We start from the raw sequence: 12,358 nt of genomic DNA, 5'->3' as shown, positions 1-12,358 counted from the left end.
GTGGTCATAACTCACTTTTATTCAAAATTAATTGGCCAATTTTTCTTGTTGAACGAGATTGACGAACAAACGACATGTAGCTTCTCTGTTCAGTTGAACAGAGTATCCACATTCGTGGACAAGATGACTGAATTCACTCAGTTAGTTCATGAGCGTAATGTATCGTTTCGTTCAGACTCAAATTACCAACTAGTTCAATAAAGGGGTGTGTTTGTTTAGTGGTTCCAATAAATGATATGCTTCTTCACAGCCCGCTCTCAAATCTATTGGCTTGTACTAAAGTCACGCAATGTCTGCAAATATACGAAGACACTTAAAAATTTGTACCAAATCACAACATTTCCAAGCGTAATTTGTGTAATTTTAGCTCTGTGGTCTTCAGTAGTTGACAAACTTGTCTTAGTGCATTTCACCCCTTTCTCTTCTTGTTGAATGCGATTGACTCACATGTCTAACTGAATGAATGGCATGCCTCCTCTCCCTCATTCGGTGGTTCGTCAGATCTTCATTCACGAATGAGATAACAAAGTCATTCTTTTCGTTCATGAACGAGTGTACCAGTACATTCAGTTTGTATATAAACAAGATGCCTCATCTCATTAGACTCAATCGACCGACTTGACTGGTTCATTAAAGGAGCGTATTTGTTCAGCGGGTGAAACCAATGATATGCTGCCTTACAGCTCGCTCTCGGATGCTATTGGATCGCACTGTGTTCAGTCTTTGCAGACATGAAAAGCAGCAACAAGCTGCAAGGTTCAATAGAGTTATTTGAACAGATCAAATTTAAGTTAAGTTTAACTCAATAAGTACTTGAGTACATTGTAATTTCATATCAAAGAAACTCATTTTCACAATTGAATTTTTGAAAAAAAAAATTTAGTGTAGGTAATTCATACTGAGAAATATACAAATAAAAAATTTATTTTTAAAATATATATTAATATATATATAATTCTACTTCCTGAAATTCAAATTTGAATTATTCTAACTACTGTGTGTCTGTCCCAGAATGTAGTTTAGAGTCTCAAGGGAGACACAGCTTTGAACATTGTCTTGTTATGCAAGCGGCTCCTTAGTAAGACTGTTTAACACCCACAGCTCATGAGCCTAGCATTAACAGAGCGAATCCAACATCTGTGCTCAGCACTCTGAGGCAGTCTTTGAATGACAAGAAGCAATGTGCAAATAATTCTCTTTATGTCATTTCCCATCTTGACATGTCGATTTGAAAGTCAAATGGCTCTGCAGCAACCCGCGTGACATCGTGGGATGTTTTCTGACATTAAGTAGGAGTAACCATGCACATCTTGTCACTTTAATGAGTAATTATTGTGCAAAGGAAGTTGTTGATGGTGCCCTAGTGAAATTGAATTGTGAGGCAGGTCAACACATGTAAGTTGGACAATTCCCCACTGGCTCAAGCCAAGCCCAGAGAGACTGGCATGTCTCTTAGCAGAGCCATTGTTCCATACAACACATAATGGGTTGATGTTAGCTTTGTCTTATGGCCATTAATTGTCTTATTTATGGATTTGCCTTACTGGGCTCTATTGTTTGGTCATTTTAATAGCCTTCTTTGACAAGAAATATTGCATACATTACATACATATAAAGGTAACTTGACACATGCAGTAATTGAAAAAGTATAATTGTCATGCAATTATAATAAAGGTAGCCATGTCAAAAAGCAATGTGACAATGATACGCTTTATTTTGACACTAAGCTGTGCCATGATACCCCTCTGATAAGATATTTGTTTTCAAGAGGCTTCCAGATCAAATCATGCTGTCTCACAAAGAAAAACAGCACACCAATAATGTGCCAATTATCAAGTTTTTAGCTGTTTCCCACCCACTTCTCTTCTCCCAGGGGGCTTAATTGAGTGCCAAGACAGGTTTGTTTCCTCTGGACATGGCCTCAACTTCCATCTTTTTCTAAGCTCTGAAGGGCAGTAACTGAATGTGTAACTGTGCAGCCAAAATGGCATGCCAGGAACAGCATGCACCCACTTCTTTGTTGTTTTCAACAACTACAGCAGCAGAGAAAAATTGCTGCATATGTTAAAACATGTCAAGATCGCATAGAAGAATCAGTTACATGTGCGAAATGACACTCCCCACATGCACAGATATTAAAAAAAGAGTTAGGGAAGCTTTGTGAAACTGTAACTACTCGTTTTTACAGTCACTCTACCCTCTTGAATAAGTAGCAGCTAACAACATTAAATAAATAACTAACAGCATGTGAACAGACCAATTTATGCTATTCACCAATACAACTAGGAAACATCATAAATCATATAACTAGTCAAAAATCTTGTAATGTAGTGTTTTTTTGTGCAACACTGCTACATTTGGAAAAAGAACAATGTTACTGAAAAAGCTTCTCGGTTTTTCAGACAACTAGTACTACAGTCATGTTTAGGCAATTGTATTGTACTGGTATTGATATGGACTACTGAAATGTTGGTATTGTGTATATGCTTGACATTGCATACCCTGAACTAGGGTAATCCAAGTATGCGATGTAAAAAAAAATCTTTCACTGTTACAAAAAGGACAGACCTTTCTGAAGAGCTCAATGCACATGTTTATAATGCATTGGTGTCTTCAGAAGTATTGCGGTTTGCAAGTGATTGAAACAGAGGCTGCAGCAGCGATTCTACTGTTCAGCCCCCTCCATTGATTTCCTCTCTTTCTCTCTCTCTCTCTCTCTCTCTCTCTCTCTCTCTCTCTCTCTCTCTCTTTCTCTCTTGCTTTCCCTGTCAGACATTAAGCATCTGGCTGTTTTTATCTTGCAGTGGTAAACTGCTCTGATCCAGGCTTTGTGGAGAACGCCATTCGTCACTCTCAACAGCGCTACCCAGAGAGCTTCAACTACAGAAATACGGTGATGTATCACTGCAAAAGTGGCTTCTATCTCCTCGGCTCGTCCGTCCTCACCTGCCGCTCAAATGGCTTCTGGGACAGATCACTTCCTAAGTGCCTTTGTGAGTGATACACCACTGTTTCCACCAATACACACACATCTAGTGATTGATAAAGTTCAAACATCGTTGCTGTTGAATAAATGCAATGCAATATTGCAAAAAATGCAAAAATAAAAATGTATATTAAATAAATATGTAAACATTCTTAAAACAAGATATTTGTACTTGAGAAGAACAAAGTTGATGATATTTGATAATATATTGGAAGTTATTAATTCTTGTTTTCAAAGAATACACAGTACCTAAATGTATTCACCCCCCTTGGATGTTTTTATATTTTAACCCTGGCACACATATGTGACGGTTAATAACTGGGCCCCACAGAGTAGTATCACGCATTTGTGTTTCTGCAACAGCCAGTTACATTACAAGCTGCCAGATTCAAATCGGCTTTTGCACTGACACAGGCTGTGCTGGTCAAGCGTCTGTCATTTATATTCGCTCAAACAGTTACTCACAGTCTTTTAAACCACAGAATAAGTTTATTTTATGTAACAAAAATCCAAATTGTCACCAAAGTAACATGATAACCGTTTAGAGCTTGTATATGTACAGCCATCATATCTTCCCATGTACGCAGCCATGCCTGCTGATTAGGTGCAGATGCGGTTTTCATTCACACAAACAGTAACTCAAACAGCCTTTTCAGTGAAAATATGCTAATCGAGTGTGATTATCCAGTGCACGCAGCCAAGTCTATTTACATTAGCGCTTGCCACACATAAACACACACACAAACACACGCACACACACTTGTCTACACTCAGCCCCCCTCTACAGGCTGTGCAGTGTCACATGCAAAAATAACTCACTCCAGGGGGCACTGTAGAGGAATTTAGACCCTACTCGTGAAAATGTTAATGTTTTTAAATGTTAAATCATAGTGAAATTAATTAGCCTTTTTTTTTACACTGATCAACAGAAAAAGACTCTTTCATGTCAAAGTCAAAACACATTTCTACCAATTAGTCTAAATTTATAACAAATATTAAACACAAAATACATGGTTGCATAAGTATTCACCCCTTTCAAGTCAGTATTTAGTAGATGCACCTTTGGCCAACATGATTACACGAAGTCGGCATGATGTTTCCGATGTCATGATGTTTGTACTCTATGCCGGCGCGCTGATATGGAGCATTCTTATCAGTTTCAAGGTGTTTACCTTTCCACTTGGCACGATTGTTGCATCAGCTGCGTGGGAGACTAGGGTTCAAAGCCAGGCAGTAACCACATTTGTATAATCAATGACGAGCATGATTCAGAGGTTGTACTCCACTAATGGTTAAGGTAAGGTTTGGATTTGGGTTCGGGGATAGAATCTAATAAATATATGCTTTTCTCTTCATTGTATAACATCCTGTAAAGCTGAAAACAATTTGCTTCACTACTAGCTTTTGGCGACCTCTCCTGGACATACAGTAAATGGAGCTCACACCTACACTGTGCCCATATGCCCTACAATACTTATCGATTTGGCCACTGGGGGCAGTGTTTCAAAATTCTGGTCAATGTATACCCATTTTGACAAAATAAAATACGGTCTACTCTTTCCAATTTCATTGTGAGATCAGGCACTGAGAGCTTTGGCATCAATTACAGCATTGAACCTATGTGGATAGATCTCCATAAACTTTGTAATCTCCATATATTTTTTTTATCTGGACACTGCAATTTTTCCACATTCTTCTTTGCAAATATGTTCAAGCTATGTCAGGTTGCGTGGGGATCGTGAGTTCACAGCCTTTTTCGAGTCCATCTACAAATTTTCAATTGGGTTGAGGTCTTGACTCTGACTCCAGGACATTAACATTGTTGTTTTGAAACCATTCTTGTGTAGATTTGGCTGTATGCTTGCATTGTTTTGCTGGAAAACAAATCTTCTCCCAAGTCTCAGTTCTCTTGCAGACTGCTTCAGGTTTTCCCTGTATTTTGCAGCATTCATTTTACCCTGCACCTTTACAAGCCTTCCAGGACCTGATACAGAGAAGCATACCCACAGCATGATGTTACCACCACCATGATTCACGTTGGGGTTGGTTTATTTTTGATTATGTGCTCTCTTTGGTTTGTGCCAAAAATAACATCTGGTTTGATGGCCAAAAAGCTACACAGCTACAGAATCTTCTTCCAGCTGACTTCAGAGTCTCCCACATGCCTTGTAACTGAGATTTCCAGGCAACAGCTGTTGTATTCCCACACAGTCTCTCCCATATCAGCCACTGAAGCTTGAAAGTTCTTCAGAGGAGTCACAGGTCTCTCGTTAGCCTCCCTTACTAGTTCCCTTCTTGCATGGTCACTCAGTGTTCTGTAAATTTGCCTGCTCTCGGCAGATTTACTGCTCTGCCGTACTTTTTCCATTTCTTAATTATTGACTTCACAGTTCTCCAAGGGATATTCAGGGACCTTTCTTCAGGGATATTCTTGTATCCATCCCCTGATTTACCCCCTTTTCACCGATTTGCTTGGAGTGTTCTCTTGTCTTCATGGTGTTGTTTTTCCCATGACAACTGCTCACCAGTAAGTGTTCAGTCCAGAGAATGAAGTGGCTCACTTAAAACACCTTGATTGGGCACATGTTATCTCCATTTAACTAACTGAGCAAATTCTAAAACCAGGTGGTTGCACAGTAATGAGTTGCATTAAAGGGGGTGAATACTTATGCAATCTGTTACTTCGCGTTTAATATTTGTTATAAATTTAGACTTATTATTTTTTTTTCTTTTGATTCTGTTGATCAGTGTTAATAAATCCCAATTAAGTTCACTATGATTCAATATTTAAAACAATTAAATATAACAAAAAACATCCAAAGGGGTGAATACATTTTATAGGCACTGTATCTTTTTTTATGTTTTAAGGATTTAAAAATACATTTAAAAACATTTAATGATGATAATACAGAGTCCCTTGGGGGATAAGGAGGAAATATATTTTTTTCAAATAGTTTTGTGTACCCTCAAAAAAAAAAAAGAAAAAAAGAATTGCATTCCCTCACAATAGTCTGTGTTCTCTTGCAATAAATTTAGCTTTTCCAAACAAGTTTTCTCACACAACATGTTATTTTTGATTGAAATGGTTTGCGTTCCTTTGCAATACATTTTGCTTTCCATCGCAATTAGTTTTTGTTCCCTTGCATTAAGTTTTGTGTTCACTCAAATTAGATTTCAATCCTCGCAATAAGTTTTGCGTTCCCTTACCATAAGTTTTGAGTTCCCTTGCAATACCTTTATCCATCAGTTACGAAAATTAACTATGGTTTTACAACAGTTACCATAGTCGAACAAAAGTATTTGTAGTAAAACCATAGTAGCATGGTTACCATGGTTTTACTTCTGTAATTTGTTCAACTATGGTATTTGTAGTAAATCCATAATAAAAAATTTTCCATACTACAGTAATTATATTTTAACTATGATATTCATGGTAAAAGTGTAGTAATAATACAGGAAAACCAAAACTATGGTAATAAAATCCATAATCCACTCACACCCCCAATACCATTTGCATTGTTAGTGCAAGACAATCACTCTGTACAATTGTGGTGAGAAGAATATCATCTCAGAATGCTATTCAGAGATGTAGGTTGGTGCTGTTTTGGCGGCACGAGGGGGCCTACTCAATATTAGGCAGGTGATTTTAATGTTGTTGCTGATCAGTGTGTGTGAATACATATATATATATATATATATAAAAACATGGTACATGTAATACAAATGAACCATGGTGTTTTAATAAAAAAAACTTTAGTCTAACATCGTTTGTTTGCCGTTACCACAATATTTTGTTTTGCAATGACTAGAGTTTGACCTAAGTGTCCAAATAATTTTTGAGGCCACTGACCCACTATGTTAACATGGTAATTGTATAAACTGCATGCAAAATTCTGCATATAAGTAGTACATATTTGTTAAGCAAAACTACACAGTAAGAACTTTTAAGTTGTTTCGTGATATGTGAAGAACAGTAAAGTTTAAGCAAGTAGAAGTATCTTATCCAAGATGTTCTGTTCCATTCCCATCGCACCCCATAGCTATATCCTGCGGTGATCCCGGCACACCGCCGTTCGCTGTCATGTCGGGCCAGAGGTTCACCAACAGAGCCATGGTCCATTACTCCTGCAGCCAGGGCCGAACTCTGGTGGGGAACGCCACACGCCAATGCCTGGAGGATGGCCGGTGGAGCGGCTCACCACCCTACTGCTCAGGTACAACCATCAGCAGGTGGTACAGCCTCAGGGTGGGAAACTGGAGACCAGATGCTTACGTGTTTGCTGAACCCAAAGATCTCTTAAAGTTTAAACAGCAACTGCTGTTACCAAGTACTTACTTTCTTAAATTCCATTTTATGCACATCCATAAGGTATCTTACATTTTGTGTTTATGCAACTCTTTCATGAAACAATGACATAAACCAGCCATCACTACAATTGAGCAGTCAGGTTCCGGAAGTAAAAATCACAGTCAATTTGGCCACGGAGAATTCGATTTGTAGTTATGAGGTATACACCATTCTTTACAGACCTACCACAAGCTTCAAGGTTGTTAACCAATAATATATACATCTGTAGAAGTCACAAGTTAGTATTATTTTAAGTGGGAAAAAAAATGTAATTGCCTGAAGAAGACTACATGGGTAGTGAAGAATAGAACTACACTACCTATGATCCTAAAGAGAGATCAACCAATGAGAGAAACATGGAAAAATTAACCAAAAGAGCTCAGCTAACAACAATAATAAAGTATATATTAGAATATTCTGCAATATTTTTTATGCAAATCTATGATTTTATATTGTACTGTCATTAATATGGAGTGGTGGTGGTGTAGTGGTCTAAACCACATAACTGGTAATCTGGTAATCAGAAGGTTGCAGGTTCAAAACCCACAGCCACCACCATTGTGTCCTTGAGCAAGACACTTAATCCAGGTTGCCCCGGGTGGATTGTCCCTGTAATAAGTGCTCTGTAAGTCGCTTTGGATAAAAGCGTCTGCCAAATGCATAAATGTAAATGTAAATTAATGATTTGATTACATTGTTTGCAATGCTTCATGGGATGAATACAAATAATTTGTACGAGATGGTGAAATTGTAAGGTATCATATGACTTGGCTTGTATGAGAAGGTATGACTTTTCCTCCCATAGAGACCGACCTATCACAAAGAAAATTTGAAGAACACTAGTTCAGAATGCTTGTGTTTATTTTACTTTTGTGGTACATAACGTCTTGGTTGCTGTCGTAACCTGATGGAGGGAATGAGACTTTGTGTCGATGTAGTGACACTAGGGGTCGCTCCTGGGAACCCCAAACACCTCTGATCTTTGAGAAAAGGCCAATGGGAATTGGTGAGTGGAGTTTGCATGCCACCCCCCTGGACATATGGGTATAAAAGGAGGGGGGGGCCGGCACACCCTGCCCGAAGTGAAGTTAATGTGTGGAGAATACATCACATGGACTTACTGACCGGCAGTATCGCATTTGTAAGAAGTCCCAGCACATGTGGAACATCTACACCAGTACAGGGCATTCTAGCACACGTACTGAGTCAGCATCAAATTTCCCAGCCGAATTCGCCGGCCACAGAGCTAAAGAGAAAAGACATCCAGGGTTCACCATCTCGTGAACTTGCATGGGGGAAAAAAAGCACACATCTTCCCCTCCAGGAGGGGAAAGGCGCTGTATGCAAATGGTACACCCAGCCAGCTTCCCCGCATTTTCATTACCTGTTCGTACCTGACAACACACGGGATGAAACCGGCTCAACCCGGATATCATAAAATCTTGCGAATGTATCGGGTGTTGCCCAGCCCGCTGCTCTACAGATGTCTGCTAGAGAGGCACCATTGGTCAAGGCCCAGGAGGCCGCCACACTCCTAGTGGAGTGTGCTTGTAGTCCAAAAGTGGGCGGCACATCCATGGCCTGGTACACCAAAGTGATGGCATCCATGACCCAGTGGGCGATCCTCTGTTTGGAGACATCCTTCCATTTACGCTGTCCTCCAAAGCAGACAAAGAGCTGCTCAAAGCAACTAAAGCTCTACGTGCAGTCCAAGTAGATGTGCAAAGCACGCACAGGACACAGCAACGACAAGGCTGGGTTTACCTTCTCCTGAGCACCCGAGCACCGCTACCACCGCCGAGGATGCCATATACCCCAGGAGCCTCTGAAACCATTTCAATGGAACCACCGTTATCCACCTTAACAATTTCAGGCAGTTCAACACTGACTGCGCATGCTTGTTCATGAGATGCACAATCACAGAAACTAAATCTTGCTCTTTTTCTAGTTGACCCGAAGCCCCAACTGGCTGAGGTGCCTGAGAGCCAGGTCCCTGTGCACACACAACAGGTCTAGAGAGTGAGCTAGAATCAGCCAGTTGTCGAGATAATTGTGGATGCAAATGCCCACTTCCCTTAGCGGTTCAAGGGCTGGCTCTGCAACTTTAGTATAGACGTGAAGCGATATGCCCGGCCCTCAAAGGTGAATCGCAGAAAGGATCTGTGCTGAGGTAAAACCGAGACATGTAAGTACGCGTCCTTCAGGTCTACTGCCGCAAAACATCTTGATGCTGGACTCACAGAATGCGCCTCTACATCAGCATCTTCAACAGGAGTCTATGCAAGGACCGGTTCAGCACTCGCAGGTACAAGATTGGCCGCAAGATAGGGCCTCACAGCGGGGTGGAGCAGGAGTTGCCACGTCGAGGTGCCTCGTGTCCCGAGCTCATGGCTGTGCTGAGAGAAAGGTCAAACCACTTACCTTGCACCGCGTTCACACCATAGGACTGATCAGCAACGGGGGAGGAGGGTGGACGTTCTCGTGATTCATCACAACGGCCTGAGCGATGGTGTGCCACAGTTGGGTGTGAAGGCGAGGAACCCGCTTCCGCAGTGCCATGCCTGTCGTGAACGTTCGGTGTCCGGCTGTCGTGATAACGACGGCCGTAAACACTGGCTGTGTGTCCCAGGAAATGAGGAATCCGTTCTCTCTTTGAAAATGTGGGTAAATAATAAAATAATAAAAACAGTGGTTGCGAGCCAGCTACTTTTGTACCTGTATGTCCAAGGGAGTGGCATGCAAATTTCACTTTGGCTTCCCATTCCCATTGGCTTTTCTCAAAGATCAGATGTGTTTGGGGCTCCTAAGAGCGACCCCTAGTGTCACTACATCGACACAATGTCGAATGAGTGACAGATAGGGAACACTGATTTTACTATTACAATGGTTAGGTTAGGTTTAGGTTTAAGGGTCAAACTTAGAAAAACTCATTATACATTTTTTTGTTGGTTCATTTATTTTCTAAGAGGGAGGAAAAGTTTATTGTTTTTGTATGATTTTCATTCGATTATGCCTTCGACTCTATATTAGGTGTCTTTAACTACTATTTACTTAATCATTTGATACAATTTATTATGTACATACATGCTGTTGCATTGCAATTACATTTAAAGTACCTGCTTTTAATTACATCTGAAGTAACCTTACCTCTAAACCTAACCCTACCAAACCTTTTCCCTGACCCCTAACCCAACCCTTTCCCTAAACCCTAATTGTAGCACTAAACCTAAACCTTAACCGTGTACCTCAACCTCAAGAGCAGCATGAGAACCTTGTGAGAATTTTGCAGAACAACAAGTACATTTTATTGTATGTATTTTAATATAAGTACATTGTATTCAAGACACTTGATATAAAGTTGGACCTATGCCTTTTATATAGAGCTGTCGAATTAACCTGTTAATTGCTTGCGGTTAATTTTTTATTAGCACTTCCCTGTCAGTGATAAAATTATGAAAATACCTCTTAGCGCTATTATTTTATGTACAAAACAAATCTAGATGGGACTCTAGAAATCAAGTATTTTTAGCCTATGTAAGGCACACATAATTACCACTGAAGCACGGCAAGTTTTAACTATCACTCCGCTTTTCTCATGGAGTTCAAAATGTACGCTGGTGTTATCGCTCTGACACTAATCATGAACGCAGCTTCACAATTGCTGTAGGAAAGTGGATAATCACAGTCTACTGCAGATTAATATTGTGGAGTAAGAGAGTTTAAGAGATTGAATGCCCATTGCAATGAGTACTAAACCTATGGGGACTAAAGCCATCTTTACACATAAAAGGTTGCACAGAAGCTGCATCTGAAGTGGCCATTAGGTGTATTTTCACTGAGCAGGAATAAACCCATTTACACAATGCATAAACAGTGTTATGAGATTAATATTTTAAATGTAAATGATGAATATAGAAATATGAAATTATTGAAAATATGAAGGAATACTCAGCCTATGGGGACTAATACTTTCAATAAGTCAACTTCCCAGTTAGACTTTGGAAAACATTTAAGGTTACTTGAATATGTGCTATTTTAGTACATTTCTATCTTTATATTGTGGAGGGCTTTGTTTGGAAAATGTTAATAAAGCATTATATTGTTACATGTTGATTTATTTTCTTTCCTAAGATGGAATCACATGCATTTTGACAGGAAAATATGTGAATATGGTATAAAATTTCATCATTTTCTCAAATCTGTGATTGACAAAAAAAAAGTAACGATAAATCGCAATTAAAAAATTGAATCGACTTTTATTAGATCTTGTAATGTGAACAGGTTGGTAGTTCATTCCCTCGTAAAATAATTCAAATACACAATCTTGTTACTTCTGCCTTTTGCATACGATTTTCAAACATGTTTTGTTTTGTTTCAAATGCTATGGCTTATCTCGGAGCTGGTTGGTTTGGTTAATGGCTCAGGACTTATAAATGAATTCAAATAAATAGGAAAAATACTTCCGGGACCCCAGATGCTGAAAAAGTGGGCGCATAATATAAAAGTCACATCTATGTTTGTCCAAATTCCAGGTGATAATCCAGGATTCTGTGGTGATCCAGGAATTCCACCTCATGGTTCTCGGCTCGGGGAGGAGTTCAAGCATAAAAGCCTCCTGAGATTCACATGTGACGCAGGTTACACACTAATCGGATCATCAGAGCGTACCTGCCTGCAGAACGGCTCCTGGAGCGGTACCCAACCTTTGTGTGAAGGTGAGGGTCACATAAACACACCAGAATGAAATTACAGTATGTTTCTCATGATCTTAAACTCCCTTTGGACCTAAACGCTTATGCTTAAATGCTTGAAATTAGTTAAGCAGACAAAAATTGAGCCTACGCATGAATTTATTTACAAAACTATTGAGCGAATTGTTGAATGAAAAGCAACAAGTTTCCAGCATAGGAACTTGTTCAAATAGTTTAAAAAGTATCTCATTATGCACCTTATGAAGTTGGTTGACAGAATGAACAGAGTGTGCTAAATCTGTGATCTAAATTTCTCATTTCTAATGTTATTTT

The 12,358-nt window shown here is 39.5% G+C and overlaps 1 protein-coding gene across 1 annotated transcript in view; it reads left to right on the top strand.

Moving 5' to 3' along the window:
• Window positions 1–12,358, top strand: part of LOC127660590 (CUB and sushi domain-containing protein 1-like) — a 524,643-nt gene that overhangs the window by 477,210 nt on the left and 35,075 nt on the right. The window contains exons 54-56 of the mRNA XM_052150909.1: window positions 2,805–2,993; window positions 7,027–7,200; window positions 11,867–12,049. Coding sequence (XP_052006869.1) covers window positions 2,805–2,993; window positions 7,027–7,200; window positions 11,867–12,049 — 546 coding nt within the window. The remainder of the gene's footprint in view (window positions 1–2,804; window positions 2,994–7,026; window positions 7,201–11,866; window positions 12,050–12,358) is intronic.

Source organism: Xyrauchen texanus, chromosome 20 (assembly GCF_025860055.1).
Source record: "Xyrauchen texanus isolate HMW12.3.18 chromosome 20, RBS_HiC_50CHRs, whole genome shotgun sequence".
Taxonomy (NCBI): Eukaryota; Metazoa; Chordata; class Actinopteri; order Cypriniformes; family Catostomidae; genus Xyrauchen; species Xyrauchen texanus.
The sequence above is the reverse complement of the archived record's forward strand: the minus strand, read 5'-3'. Positions and strand labels throughout refer to the sequence as shown.